This window comes from Gallinula chloropus, assembly GCF_964237585.1.
Source record: "Gallinula chloropus genome assembly, chromosome: 15".
NCBI lineage: Eukaryota > Metazoa > Chordata > Aves > Gruiformes > Rallidae > Gallinula > Gallinula chloropus.
The window spans coordinates 14661801-14676978 of record NC_140100.1 but is presented as its reverse complement, the minus strand read 5'-3'; the positions used below and the strand labels follow the sequence as shown (position 1 = coordinate 14676978).

The following is a 15178-nucleotide window of genomic DNA, read 5'->3' as shown; positions in this document are numbered from 1 at the left end:
GACAGCGGCGCCGGCTCATCGCTCCATAGAAACGGCTTCAAGACCCTTTCCGCTTGGAACCCGCCAGGAGCCCGGCGCCAGCCCGCAGCCCTCCCTCCCCTTCCCTTCCCTTCCCCTTCCCTCGCCGCCCATCCCCGCGGGGCCGGGGCCCAGGGAAACCAGGCAGCTTCAGTACAAAACAAAACTTTATTTGGTCCGTCAGAACCTGAGTTTGAAAACCACCCACGGCCGGTCCGTACGGTCCAGGGAGCGCGGGGCTGCCCGTGAGGGAGCCGGTGTGCCAAGGGCTGGGCCTATGTACAGGGTTAAAAATATTCACAGCTCAGAGAGACAGAGGAGGGGGAAGGAAGGGGGGCGAGGGACGAGTCATCCCGGGAAGGAGAGGGGAAAACAGATCAACAAACAGAAATATGGATAGAGCTTGGCTCAGCAGCTCCGGGTGCTGGGGGCCCAGAGCAGCCCATCTCCCCTCCCCAGCTCCAGGGTGGGCAGGAGGGACAGAGGGACATGCCAGGCACCCCACAGCCCCTGCTCAGAGCGGCTGCTGGCACTGGGCTTGGGGGAGCAGGCTGCCCCCCAGCAAGGTCCCTGCCAGAACCCCCCCAAACTCCTGGTCCACACAACTTGGGAAGGAGGGGAACTATGGGGGAGCCCAAAACACACACACACACACACACACACACGCTCACCCACACCAAGCTGGGAGCCACAGTGCCCTGAAACCCTTGGGGTGAGCCTGGTACAGAGCACCCCGCTGGGGCCAGCGGCACCCTGAGGCTCCCGAAAGCCTTCGCCTTGTGCTCACTACCTTCCATACACTCAGCCTCTGAAGGATTTGGCTCCCTGCTTCCCCCCCTCCAAAAAATCACACACCCCCCAGCACATGACAACACGGTAAAGCCACAGGGAGCTGCTCTCCAAACCCCAGGTGTGTACCTGCTGCCCTTCACCCCTCACCTCTGCAGGGGGTGGAGGGGGGGACACCGCGCAGGGCAGTGCCCAGGGGGACTGAGCCCAGCTCCGGACACATGGCTTCTCTCCAGGCACTGCTTTCCACGGCTGCCTTTGCATAGTAACTCTTGTGTGACGAGTTGAGGGGCGGCCCCCGCTGCCGTGACCCCCAAACGCCGCCCCACAGCCCCGCTCCCCACGCCGGAGCAGCAGCAGGCACCCCTGCATTGCACCCCTGCATTGCACCCCGAGGTGTGGTGAAACCCTGGCAGCAGCGGCTAGCAGGACCCAGCGCCTTCTCCTCCCCAGCACGGCACAGGGGCAGCCCCCCCAAGTGAGACGGGCCAGATGGATGGGGGGTCCGGGCACCGCAGCGTATCCCCACCACGAACAGCACAGCGGGGTGACCCCAGCACCCCCCAGCCCAGCTGTGGTACCTCACTGCCACGTTAGTCCTGGCAGCGAAGGACGTGGGGAACAAGACAGTGGGGAGGGCCTGGGGACAGACAGACGGAGGGTCACACAGACGGACAGATGTCAGAGGTATATTCTTTCTTGTTTTGCAGCGCCAGGGCCCTGGCACCGCGGGAGGGGGCAGAGTCCTGAGCATGGTGCTTGGGAAGGGCCTTAACAGCAACCTCCAGCCCCCCCCCCAACCCCGCAGCCCACTGCCACATGCCCGGGGCACGGGTATGGGGCAGGTGGGATCCTGAGATGGCCCGGTGCCCCCAGCTGCTCCTCAAAGTGCGTGGGGGGGCCGTTGGTGCCAGGGCAGGGGGTGGCAGGCGGAGCTGGTCCTGGCCCTGAGAGCCCGCCCCGGCCCCACGGCACAGGGCAAAGTGCTGGGTGGGATGCTCCGTCTCTGCCCCACAGCTCAGTGCCCACAGCTTGGGGGGGGCGACCCCAGGCCAGAGGCTCGGTGAAAGTAACAGGGGAGCTGAGTGGGGAGGGGGAGGCGCTTCGTCATAGGGGCCGGGGGCCATGGAGCCCAGCGACCTCGGGCGTGAGCAGCGGGTTGTGGGTGCCCTTCGTCGACATCCAGTCGTTGAGGAAGGCCTGGGTGGCTTTCCGGTGAGCCAGGCGGTGGGTGATGGAGAAACCGGCGTTACCCTCCAGCTGGGAGAGGATCACCAACACCTGCCTGTGAAGAAAGCCAGAGCTTGTGCCCCTCATCCCCAGTGCCTCCCCTCTGCCCGCACCTCCCTGCCAGCCCCGAGCCTCCCACCAGCACCCGCCTGCCCTCGCTGGGCAGCCCCCCGGCCCCGCCTACCCCGGACCTGTGCAGGGGGGGGACGCTGTCCTGCGTTTTGAGGCTGCCGCGCGTGGAGACGACGTTGAAGCTGTCGGTGCAGTCGCACTGGACGTGCAGGTAGGACTTGGGGTGCCGGTTCTCCACCACCACAATGAGCCCTGCCCAGCCGTGTGTCAAGTAGTAGCAGGTCATCCCCTCACGGCCCTGGGGCAAACGGCATGGTCAAGGGCGTGAAGCCTCCGTGCAACCCCTGCCTCGACACCTTCAACCCCCCAGAATGGGGCTGCCCATCCGCTGGGGTACCCCACGCTGCCCGGGGGAGCAGAGCGGGTGGGCATCTCTGGGGTAGGAGAGGCCTGGTGGCAGCCAGGGCCAGCACAGCCCTGCCAGACTCCTGCCAGATGAAGGCATGGCCAAGCCAAGGCCCAGGCTCCCCCTGGCAGCATCAACCCCCTCTTGTCGCAGCCCCTGCCCCGTGCTCACCTCGTGGCGCTCGCCCTTGTTCTCTGTCAGCAGGATGATGGCGTCGGCCAAGGTGGTGGGCTGTGCCTCCACCTGCTCCACCATCACCAGGCGGGAGCTGTAGATGGCCAGGATATAGCTGGAATAATCGGTGGCTGGTCGGCTGCTGGTGGGACTGGATGCTGTGGAGAAAAGCAGAGGAAGGGGGGGTGGGGGGGTGGGGTAACAGTGAGACCATCACCAAGCCCCCAGGACCAGAGTGCTGCTAGGCATGCAAAAAGATTTGTATCAGAAACAGTGTGGCCAGTAGGTCTGGGGAGGAAATTGTGCCCCTGTACTGGGCACTGGTGAGGCTGCACCTCAAGTGTTGGGTCCAGTTCTGGGCTCCTCACCATAAGAAGGACCTGGAGTGAGTCCAGAGAAGGGCAACCAGGCTGGGGAAGGGGCTGGAGGGCAAATCCTCTGAGGACCAGCTGAGGGAGCTGGGGGTGGAGAAGAGGAGGCTGAGGAGAGACCTTCTCCCCACCTCCCCTGCCCTGCCAGGAGGGTGCAGAGAGGTGGGCGATGGTCTCTTCAGCCAGGGGACAGGAGATGGGACAAGGGGCAATGGGCTCAAGCTGTGCCAGGGCAGGGTCAGAGCAGATGGGAGGGAAAAGTTCTTCCCTGGCAGAGTTGTCAGGGCCTGGCCCAGGCTGCCCAGGGAGGGGCTGAGTCCCCTTCCCTGGGTGTGTTTAACAGACGGGGAGATGAGGTGCTCAGGGATCTGGTTTAGCTTAGGATGGGAATGGTTGGACTAGATGATCTTAAAGGTCTTTTCCAACCTGGTGATTCTGTGATTCTGAGCAGGCAACCTCCACCCCAAGCAGGTCCCCACAGAGAAGACCAAGAGCTTTGTCACCTCAGCCTCCCCCTGCAGTGGGGAAGGCAGCCCACCCCCTTACCCTGGGCAGTAGTGGGGCCTGCCAGGGTGTTGCTCCAGTGGTTGAAGGCACAGCACACCACGGCGTACTCGCCCGGCTCCAGCATCACGTCGCAGTTGACGAACTTCTTGACGGCTCGTTTGCTGTGGGCCATGAGCCGGCCCAGGCTCAGCTTGTTCCCGCTGGTGAAGGTGGCCCGAAAAACCATGATGCACAGATCCAGCAAGTGGCTGTCCACAGTGTCCGACCGCCTGCGTGGGGAGGGGGACAAGGGTCACAGGGAACCCAAAGAGCTGCCCTGCAGAGCCCATGGCGACCACGCAGGATGGGGGATCCAGAGGAAGTGTCCCCCCCTGCCCCAGGAACCAGCATGGCTTCAGGGCTTGGGTTTTAGCTACAACATGAGCAGGCCCTGAGAACTGGAGAAATGCCGTGTGTGGGGGTCTGTGCCCCAGCTCTGCCACCCCACAGGACCCCATGGGGCGAGAGGGATGCATCTGGGATTCTCCCAGGGCCAGGTCACTGCCCACGTGCTGCCCACCTTACCTGCTGCCCTCCTGGAAGAGAGCAAACTCCAGGGCGGCACGCTCCAACACCGTCAGCGACGTCACCGTCACCGGCCCGTTGGCCTTGTTGGGGAACATGCCCTGCACACGCACCTCGTGCCAGTCTGAGTGGAGCTTGCAGATATCCACAGAGTCAAAATACCTGTGGGGAAGCTGGGCTTAGCCCTGGTGGGGTCCTTTGTGGCTGCCCTGCTCTGCCTCCATGCCCAGCACGCTGCAGCCAGGAGCTGCAGGCACCCCCACGTCACTCGCACCCCCACGGGGATGCTGAGTCCTGCCAGCCACATCTTGACCCCATGAGTCATGTTCTGTCCCCTGCCTGGCGCCCTGCCCCGTGCCCCCCCAGGCGCTACTGTACTTGATGAAGTCGCTGTACTCCATCCAGAAGACGCCCTCGCTGCTGCCGTGGGGCATCAGGTCGTGGCGCAGGGGAGCCGGCCAGTGCGGCCACTCGTCGGACCAGCTGCCGTTCCAGGAGAAGCGGCCCCAGGGGTTTCGGAGCCGAAGTAACCTGGGCAAGGGGGGGAAAACCAGTGTCAGAGGCCCCAGAGGAAGGGCAGCACAAGGAGTCGCCTCTGAGATGCTCTCCCAGCTCTGCAGACCCAGCCAGCCTCCCTCCTCCCAGGGTACCACATCACTTCTGCCCCTGCCTTTCAAAGCCCTCAAAGCATCCTAGACCTAATTTGCCACCTGAACCACAGCCCCAGATGCACATGTCCTGCAGCTCTGGACCTGCTGCAGCTCCCTCTGCCCATCCCTGCCCCAAGGGCCTCCAGCCAGGTGCTGCAGGAAGGGGCTCAGCAGGGAAGAGGCTGCTGAGTGGCTTAAAATTGGCCTTCAAACAAACAAGCTCAACTCAGTCCCCTGCATCTTGGGAGATCTTGAGCACCACAAGGCACCCTGGAGCAGAGCAGCCCTGGATGTGGAGCCAGACCCTGTGGGATGGAGAAGCGGCCCTTGCCAGCCACGATGTTGGGACATGGAAGAGTCCCTGAGGTCTTGTCCAGCATACGCTACGTTCTCTGTCACCAGTGTTTAAGCTCAGGCTGTTGGCAGGAACGTCTGCTGGAGGAAGGCAGCCTCCCTGCTGAACTCACCTGAAGCCTTGGACATCCCGCACGTCCAGGATGGAGTAGGCGTGCCGCGGCCGCAGACCCATGCTCTCATAGGCCACGTCGTCCACCTTCATGTTGCCTCCGCCACAGGACGCGCCCATGAGGAACCTGTGTGGGGGACAGCAGAGCTTGGTGTCCTGCCAGGCCTGGCATGGGGGGGAAGCTCGTTCCTACTGCTTGAGGCACGGGACAGACTTCCCCCCCTCTCACCAGGAGGCTCCTGGATATTCCCTCTCTGCAACCACACTGTGACCCTCCCTGGAGCAGTGCCCCGGCCCTGTCAGCTGGAGCTTTGCCTGGGCAGCGAGCTCCTCCCACCCCTTCACATGCACACTGGAGCCCAGGCTCCCAGCGAGTCCCCCTGAGCAGTGTCCTCATCCACAGCTCTGTCCACGCACTGCAGAGCTTTGCCCAAACCTCACCCATTTCCTGCCAGGCCCCAGGGTCCTGGTTGTCTCCGTTGGCTGACAGGGCTCAGCCACATGGAAAGCCACTTTGCAGGCAGCTGCCTGTTCTGCAGGGGTGGGGACAGGCTGTCCAGGACAGGTGGTCTCCACCAGCCAGGCTTGGGGGGACACCACGTGCTGGGATGTAACAGCCTCCCACGTGACCCCATCCTCAGGCCGGCAGGAGCAACCAAACTGTCCTCCTGCCCGAGTCATGAGCATGAGGGCTTTGCTTCTGCAGGGATGGCCAGCAAAGACACCATGTAGGGGTGGGAGACAGGTGCAGGATCAGCCAACCAAGAGTGCAAAAAGCCTCCAAGCAAAGCGAGGGGCCTCGGAACTCTGTGGGACAGCAGGACACATGCCTGGGGAAGGGCATTGGGGTTTTAACGTAATATAAACATTAAACAAAGGAGAACTCATTTTTTAGAGCTTAGAGGGGAGCTCCACCAGTGCTCCAGGTGAGTGCCAAGGGTGGTGGACTCTGCTGCAGGTAATGCATTAACCCCTCTCCTCTGAGTCCCTACAAATGAGAGTGGTCCCCCTCGCCCACCCCCCCTCTCCGAGCACCCACGCTCCTGCCACGGCACCCTCCTGCCTCCTCTTACCCAGCCTCCTTGGAGCTCAGCATTTTGGCCCAGATGAGGTCAGTGTCAATGGGCTCCTCGCGAGGGTTCGTGGAGCTGACCTGCAGCATCAGGCTCTCGCAGGGGGCACCCGTGAGCGTGGCCAGCCCTTCGATCGCGCGCCCCGCCTGGAGCGCAAAGTACGAACCGTGAAGCTTGGCCAGCGCCTTCTCAATGAGGGCCACCCACAGCTGCTTCCTCTGGGCCTGTGGGGAGACAGAGGAACACTCGTCACAGGCCACCCCAGGCACATGGATAGGGCCAAGCCCCCTCACCCTCCCCTGCCAGCCCTCCTGCTGCAAGGCCAGACAGGTATCCAGGAGCTGTGAGGCTGAGCTGCCAGCACTTCGTCTGTGGGGGGAAAAGGTTGACCCCATTCGCTGCCTGCTCAGCGCTTTGTTGGCACAGCTGGATTGCCCTTGGGAAAACATCCCAGAAAGAAGACCCAAGAAGCTGACAGAGCAGCACCCCGGGGTGCCCAGGCAGTCAGGGGTGGGTGTCCACCTTGTAAGCTGATGGTACCTTTCCTTCTGGCTCCAACCTGGATTTAAAAATGCTTAATAATGGAATAGGATATTGAGCACATCTGGAACAGCTGCCTTTCACTTGCACACTGCTACAAACCAAGCCCAACACACCTTTGGCAGAAGAGGCTGCCTGAAGCCCACACAGCTGTGGGACTGATGAGATTTCACCCATGAAACAGAGATGTTGTTTCAAGGACAAGCTCCAAAACCTCCCAGGCAGGACAAAGCCCTCTGCTCCAGCACACGGCCAGGGGCAAGGAGGGAGACTCTCCCTGGCACCAGGCTATGGCTCCTGGCACAGCTAGGCTGGCTGCAGACTCAGGGATAACCACAGACACTGTGTTGATGCACCCAGGGGTTTGCAAAGCCTTCGCTGCCACTTCCAAGCCCCCATTGCAGGCTGCAGCCACCAGCCCTGCTTTGCTCCTGGGCATGTCCAGGCTGCAGGGACACCCCTCTGTTTCAGCCCCTGCCTGCAGGTCCCTGGTAAATCGGGGTCAGTACCTGGTGCTTGGAGGGCAGCAGGGAAAAAACACTGGCACACCGTGACCGTGTGTGACTCACAGGTGGCAGCCAAGAGCTGGGAGAGGAAAGGAGGGCAGCGAAGGTTTCTTTCTGATGGATACAGCAAGCTTGCAAGTGCTTTCCACTGGGTTTATTTGAGTCCCTTCACTCAACAAAAATCCATGTCCGTTATTTCTGCTTGGGCTGCAGCCAGGGAGCTCTGATCAGAGCCTGATTTCCCATTTTAGGGCTCTCCATTTTTCCTTTTTTAGCCCCAACATTCAGCTCACACAGCGAAATGCTCAGATGTCCCTGGAAACAAAGGCAAGGAGAGCCTGGCCCCTTTGGAAACCTTCAATCTTCCAAAGAAGAAAAAATAATAAGAGCAGACCTGAAATGTTACCAGAGGAAAGACAGACAGAACAAACCAACCAGGCAAGACAGGCAAACCTTATCCTGACAATAATGATGTGTCTGAATGGATCCTGTCTGCTATGAGGCAAAATGTAGATGCAGACTCCTCTTTCTTTCCCTCTCCCAAGTTTCTTCTTAACAGGACTGGTGTCCTGCAGTGCTGGCAGTCCTTTTGTCCCACTTGGTGTTCTTTGGGGAACACCAGCTCTGCTGAAAGAGCAGCCAGGCAGCCCGGGCTCGGCAGTGCCATAGCTCTGCCTGCACAGCACAGAGGCCCTGCCCAGAGTCAGGGTTAAGCGGGGCTCAGGACCTGGTGTTGCCCAGCTGTTGCTGCCTCACGAGGCTCGTTAGCACCAGTGCAATTAGCAGTCGTCCTGGGACTGGGCTGTCTCCACGCTGTGGAGGGCACAGGCTACAGAGCCCATTCAGGGGAGTAAAGGTCCCCAAAAACTCACCTCTGGGCGCCAGGCCCCAGCCAGAGTCCTGGCCGGACACACTCATGATGCAGTTTGGGGCTGTGTCTATGTCCCAAACCGAGCCCTGGGATGAGCAGAACAGAAGCCAGCCCAGGCATCCCAGGTGCCAGGCCCCTGGCAGCAGTGCTCTGCTGCTCTGTGTGGCAGATCCTGCCGCCTCAGCTTCGATAAAGACATTCTCAGTCTCCTTCATGGACACGATCCCAGCGAGCGCCCCTGGGCCTGGCAGGCAGGGTGGTGACAGTGACGTCCCGAAGCGGCTCGGGGACCTTGGTTAATCCTAGCAGATGCCAGCACGGGTGTGCTCAGAGCACATGGGCACTGGCTTGAAACAGGACGATTTGTCTGCGATCCCCTCCCCTCTCCACAGTCCCTCCCTGGCAAAGCCAAGCTGCCAGACCTCCCCGCAGAGGAAAGAAGCAGCTTTCCCTCAGCCCCTCGCAGTGCACAACACACAGGTTAAAATCTTTTCCTTTTGCTGAGCAGAACAGGATGGCTGAGGTGCAGGGAGGAGGGAGGGAAAAGCAACTGCCAGCGAAACTTCTCCATCACAGCCTGGAAAGTGCCAGAAGGGGCCTAATTAGAGTGATATTACGGTCTCAGTGGGTTCAGCTGTCTTGAGGGTGCAGCACAAAGTGGGGTCCTGCACTGCAAATGCCCCACGCAGCACAGAGCAGGGGCCTTACGCAAACCACAGCAGCACCTCCTCCCGCTGCCTCTGTCAGTCCCCTCCTGGGAGAGCCAGGATTAGCCTCCCCCTGCCCCTGCAGCACTGCCCACCCCCCTCCCAGCACCCCTCTCCCTTCCCCAGGGCCGCTGACCTGCGAGAAGAGGAGATAGCCGCACTCGTCGCAGGGCAGCATGTCATCCACCAGCACCGTGGTCCACGTGCCATCCTTGCACAGCCGCACCTGGTAGGCGCCCTCGGGGCAGAGTGTCCTGGTGATCATCACCCTCTCCACCAGCTCGGGCCGCTCGGCCAGCACGGCCAGGGCGCTCAGGAACCTGCCGGCAGGACGGGACGTGGGGTGGTCTCAGCGAGGCACGGGCAGGCAGCGGGCGGCTGCCCAGCCGTGCGGCGCAGGGAACTGCGGCCGCTTGGTAAGGGGTGAGGCTGAGGATGGGCTACACGCCTGGGGGTATAAAGGGGTTTGAGTAGGGCTGAGGGGTCTGATCCGGAGAGGGGTGAAGGGAGGGGACAGAGGAAGGGGCAGGAGGGCGTCAGCCCGGCTCACTCCCCCTTACCAGCAGTTTCCCAGCAGTCCCTGCAGGATATCTGAGGGTCTGGGTGTCCGGAACACCGACCACTTCACTGATCGGTCCTTGAAGATGCTACAGTTGATTTCGTGGGGTCGCAGCCACTGCTTCACCCTCTGCTGCACGCTGTCGCCTTCCGGGAATCCCACGGATTTAGGCCCAGGGTGGAAACTGTCATCTACAAAATTGACTTTGTTCTGCGAGAGCGAAAGGCAAGGAGAGCATCAGTGTGCAGCTGCACAGCACGCAGCGCCCCGGGGCCTCCTGGGGCGGGACAGGGCTGGCCTGGCAAGCCTCCCACCGCACAGCCCACAGCCCTCCTGCCTGGTCTGGCAGCCCCCTTGGTGCTGTGCTGGGGAGCAGCTCTGGGACCAGGTGCCTGCTGGCAGCAGCACAGATGTGTTCTGTTCATCAGGTCCCATGTCCAGCCCTGCCTGGAGCCAGCTCATCTCTCTAGGCCCCACGCTTGGGACTGTGGCTCAAATCCGCCGCCTTCTGTTTCAGAGGAACCTGCCCCGACAGGGACCATCTCACACTTTGTGCTGGTGCTAAAAGCTGAACCGTGGGGGACCTTGGCTGCTTCTGTGGCCAAGCAGGGAGGCTGTGAGGAGCCACCTGGCCAGCAAACACTCCTCAACCCGAGCCCTGCACTAAGGGCTGAGCTGGCCCCTGCTCCAGAGGGAACACGCTGGGCTTGGCAGTCCTGTGCCAGCGCCGAGGCACAGCCATGGAGGAGGCTGGGGTCACCTTTAGCAATTGGATTCAGCCTGACCACAAACAGGGAAGCAATTCCAGAGCAAGGGCACCCCATGTTTGAGCCAACCTGCAGTAGCTGCTCACACTGAATAAAACAGGATGGACAGAAGGGCAAGTAATCCCCTAGGTATGAGCCGCAGCATGGAAGCCCCGAACCTCACTGAGGGGGGAAAGACAGCTTCTTGAGACAATTTAATTCAGGGTGAAATAAGAACTGGGATCTCTTTGTTACTGTTAATGAAATTAAATTCTTTCAGCAGAAGCCACCCCAGTTAAATTAGTCTTTATGCCCACCAAGCTAGCAGCTGTCCTTCCTTTTCTGTTGCAATCCTACGTGAATGCTTTCTACATGGTGCCTCCATCAGCGCTGCTTGTCTGCAGAAGGGTGTTTCTGACCTAAAATACCTCACTGCTCAAATACCCACGTGGGCCAGAAAAAGGACACACACCCCAGGGCTTGCTGGCTTTCTGAGGGGAATGTCTGCTCCAGGCTCGTGGGTGCTTCGTGGGGCCAGCAGCCTCCTCCTGCCGCACCCCTGGCTCACACGCTCGCCTCTCGCGGCGCAGCCGTGCGGGGCTGTGCACACACAGCAGGGCAGGAGACAGAGCCTGTAGGCTCCATCCCCTGTGAAGTCACTGCAGTGGTTTTGCAAGCAGCAGAGGTGGAAGAAGCTTTCAGCCTCCCCAGTATCAGGCCCAGGGTCTCACCTGGGCCAGGACAGCACTCAGGAGGACTGTGGGAGCCTGGATGGGCACTTGCACTGGGCATGATGGCAGGTATCTGAAGGCAGCTCTGTCCTCTCTCCAGCTTGAGCAGGAGTCTGAGCTATGAACAGTCTGGACTCAGCCTCCATGGCTTCCCTAAGCACTAAATTTCTTCTACTCAGTTCCAAATGGCACCAAGCCCTGTCTCGGTGACAGGCTGGGGAGCACTGGCCAGGCAGGACAGAGTCCCACAGTGGAGACCTGCCAGGGCCAGCTTACCCCAGTTCTGCAAAAGCCCCAGAAATAACCACTGGGGGACACTGTCAGAACTGCCTGCTCCAGCCCAAACCAGCATGCAGATCCAGGCAAGCTCATGGACCTCATCCCCCTGCCAGCACGGATGGTGCAGGAAACTCAAGAGCTGTAGCAGTGCAACTCCCCAGCAGTGCCAGGAAAGCCTGCTGATAAGCTAACTGCATGATTCCCATCATGTCTCCCTGATTTCGAAACGCTTGTCCTAGTTTTGGCTGGGACGGGGTTAATTCTCTCCCCAGTATCAGGTACAGCACTGTGCTTGAGAGTGAGGATGTTGGTACCATGGTTTGTTTGTTGCTGGACAGTGGTTACACCAAGCCAAGGCCTTTTCAGCTTCTTGCACCACCACATCAGCAAGGAGGCCGGGGGTGCACAAGAAGCTGAGGGGGATACAGCTGGGACAACTGACCCCAGTGCCCAAATTCCATGTGATGTCATGCTCAGTGTATAGCCTGGGGGAAGCTGGCCAGGGGCTTAGAGCCTGGCTTGGGAACTGGCTGGTGGTCTGAGGGTGGTGAGCAGCTGTGGTGTGGATCACTCCCTTTGGAGGTTTCTTTAACATTCACTATTAGAGGAGCTGTTGCTCCCAATATCCTGGTGAGATGGAGGGAAAGAGGAGCAGGGCAGCGCCAGAGCCATGGCCAGAGCAGCAGGCAGCTCCTCCTGCGTGCAGGCAGCGATGAGCCCGCTCACTGATGATGCTAGATGAGGAACCCTGCTTATTTCTCCTCCAAGGGGATAAATCCAGGCATCAGCTCTCCCTCACTCCTCCTGCTCTGCCAAAAAAACCCTCTTCATGCTGTTCTGAACTGGAGGCATGACCTTCTCTGCTGCCACCTCCCTGGAAGCACAGTGCCAAGGAAGGCTGCTGCCCTGCCCTGCACAGACGGGTGGAGGAGGAGGAAAACAGAGACACAGAAGGGCTCTGCAGGCAGAGATGCAAAGCTACAGCCACACACTGTCCAGGGGAAGGCTGAACAGCCTGTGAGACACCACGGGCAGAAGGAAGCTTGGAGGCTGCCTTACATGCCGGCCCGAACAGGAGCATTGGTGGGAGGCTGCAGGCACACCAAGAGCAGAGCCAGCCCAGGTATGGGAGCAGCACCATCCCACCACCACTGCCAGTCCCTCCCTCAGACACCCAGAGCCCCTGACTTACATAGATAGTGTCAGAACACAGCTGTGATTTAGATTTAGGGGGGATTTTCAGCCCACACTGATCTAACAGCCTGTTAACTGCCAGCTGAGTGAGCTGAACGGGCTCAGCCAAGGCTTCAGCAGAGAGCGGCGCTGGATGGGGCAAGGCAGGCTCCCCTTCCTGGCAGCGACAAGCTGCTAATTTCACTTGGCCATCTTCCATAATTCATCCTTCAGGCTGATTCCATGGGATGTAACAGATGTTCCCTGCCCACAAATGAGGCTATTCACTGGTTTAAAAGAGGGGGAGATCTAGCAGAATCAGGGTGTCTCTGCTATAGACACCCACATCTCTTAGGATGGACATGTAGCAATTTAAAAAAACCCCAAAACCCCAAACCAGGATCATTCTCCACATCATTCTCAACCCCTAACCCTGTCTGTGCTGCAGAGGTACAGGCATGGACACTCTCCTTGAACCAAGAAGAGTAAGCTTTGTCTGTACATCAAAATGGGACCCCAACTCCCTCTCCATCTGGTCCAGAAGAGCCAGAGGCTTCCCCAGGAGCGGGGCAGGGAAGGAGCAGCATTCACAGCAGCATCTTTCTCACACCACTCAGAGGGGAAGAGATGGGGCCACCAGAGCGGTGTTTGCAACTGACACCCAACAGATCAAGCGGGGGGCAGGACCCTAGCGTGGGCTCCTGAGACCTTCACCTGGAGCCCAGGTACAGCTAAACCTCAGCTGTCCTTCCCAAAACAGGGGTGAGCCATTAGTAGCTGCAGCTGTGAATTCCCAAACCCCAAACCAAAGAGTGCCAAGGCCCAGCTCACAGTTCCTGAACGCTTCCTGGTGCTGGCCAGTGGCAGCGGTTCCTCCGCCTGCACCACCGACGGTGCTCTGAGCCTCTGCCTGCTGCCCCCCAGATCTCCTGCACCCACTTCCCACGTGAAGGCAGGAGCAAGACTCGCTCAGGAAGCACTCACCTCCCGGCAGAAGGTCACGATGTTCTCCCACAGGGCTTTGGCCTCTCCCTCATCCGTCTGACGCCTCTTCTCCACGTGCATGCTCTCCCGCCTCTTCAGGGGCTTGAGGCCCTTGCGCTGGGCCACGTACTGCTGCGGGGTATGGCAGGCCACGCAGTGCTTGGCCTTGAGCTCATTGAGCAAGGTACAAGCGGGACAAGACCACTGGCCCGGCCTCTCCTGGCTGGTGGGCAGCTGGGATGGGAAGAGACGGGCGACCTTGCGGGCAGACGGGGCCCTGCTGCCGCAGGAGGAGCAGCTGCCCTTGTCACAGGCCCCGCAGTCGGGGCAGCGGGAGGATGGCTCTCCCTGCGTCCCATGCTCCTGGAAGCCATGCAGCTTGGAGGAGCTGCAGAGTTTGCACTTTTGGGCCAGGGTGGGGTTCTTGAAGGTGCACTTGGAACAGGACCAGGTGGAGAAGTCAGGGCTGGAGGGGCTGCAGGGAGTGAATCTCACCGAGTCGCCCACCAGATTGATAGTGTCACTGCCTTTCTGGGCACTGCAAGCCTCGCACTTGCTGGCCCCAGCAGAGTTAAGTAGGGAACAGGAGCTGCACTTCCAGTGGGAGGGACTGACCTCCATCTCTTCCTCCAACACACTCAGCCGCTTGTTGGACAGCAGGTCCTGGTAGCGGGTACCTGGGGCAGCCCTGGCCTGACCCTGTGGAGAGCCCTTCTGCCCCGCTGAGCTCTGAGCTATGGGCTGAGAGGCTTCAGGGCCCGGCATCTGCAGCTGCGGGGGCACCTCCCGGCGGCTTCGGGGCACAGGATTGTTCTGGAGCCCTGGGGAGAAAGGACTGAAGGCTGGTATCTTCTGGGTCTCTTGTTCCATAGCCACCGGGCCCTGGGTGGCCACGGCATCCCCATCAGAGATCTCTGCAGAGACTAAAGGCTGGGGGGTAGAGGGGGCCATGTGAAATCCGGCAGGAGTGATGACTTCAGGGACGACCAGCGCCTCTGGTGGGATCTTGGGCAGGGAGAGCTTGCGTGGGCCACCACAGGCTGAGCAGGAATTGGCCACGGGCGTGTTGTGCAGTGTACAACGCTGGCAAGCCCAGCCACTCTCCAGCTCTGCTTCATCTGGGCTCTTCCCCTCAGAGTCCTCGCTGCTGCTTTCTGCCTTGGCAGCCTCCTCCTTAGACGTGCCCTTGGGCTCCACAAGCACGGCAGGCTTGGGCAAGATGCCGTTGATGACGGGCAAGGGGGAGCTGCTGGGCCCTGGCTCTGGGGTGAAGCCACATACCTCGCAGGCTTCCTTGCCCAGAAAGTTCCTGAAGGTGCAGCGGGCACAAGCCCACTTCTGCTCCTCCACGCTGAGCCGCAGGATGTGGTTGAGGTCGGGCTTCTGGCGGGGGGCTTCGCATATGGAGCACTGGCGCTGGCCCACTGGGTTCAGGAAGGTGCAGCGGGTGCAGGACCACTCTCGGACGGCAGCCATGGAGCCAGCAGAGTGGGAGTGGCTGGAAGAAAGCAGAAGAGAGCGTGACACCAGGGCCACCCCGCTACGCAGGGACACCACGTGCTTCCTGGGGTGGCAGGGCCGGTCAGGACTTTGTTTCCAGGAAGAGAACAATTGGCATTCCAGCCACTGCTCTCCAGGGACTCCATCCTCTTGCACCAACAACCCATTTCTCCAAGCACACGGCATTCCACTTCCCTCAAAACCGCTTCAAGGAGAGCACAGGGAGCAGCCCTGCAACACAGGGAGCAGCCCTGCATTCCCC

The 15178-nt window shown here is 60.5% G+C and overlaps 1 protein-coding gene across 1 annotated transcript; it reads right to left on the bottom strand.

The window, feature by feature from the left end:
* Positions 1–1318: 1318 nt before the first annotated feature.
* Positions 1319–14907, bottom strand: CAPN15 (calpain 15). Its single transcript, XM_084270902.1, has 11 exons — positions 13417–14907; positions 9505–9713; positions 9081–9264; positions 6321–6544; positions 5249–5374; positions 4510–4662; positions 4132–4293; positions 3607–3836; positions 2687–2847; positions 2229–2407; positions 1319–2092 (listed from the first exon to the last, which is right to left on the bottom strand). The coding sequence occupies exons 1-11, from the start codon at positions 14890–14892 to the stop codon at positions 1915–1917; spliced, it is 3282 nt and encodes a 1093-aa protein (XP_084127028.1). The 5' UTR covers positions 14893–14907; the 3' UTR covers positions 1319–1914.
* Between the last annotated feature and the right edge of the window lie 271 nt (positions 14908–15178).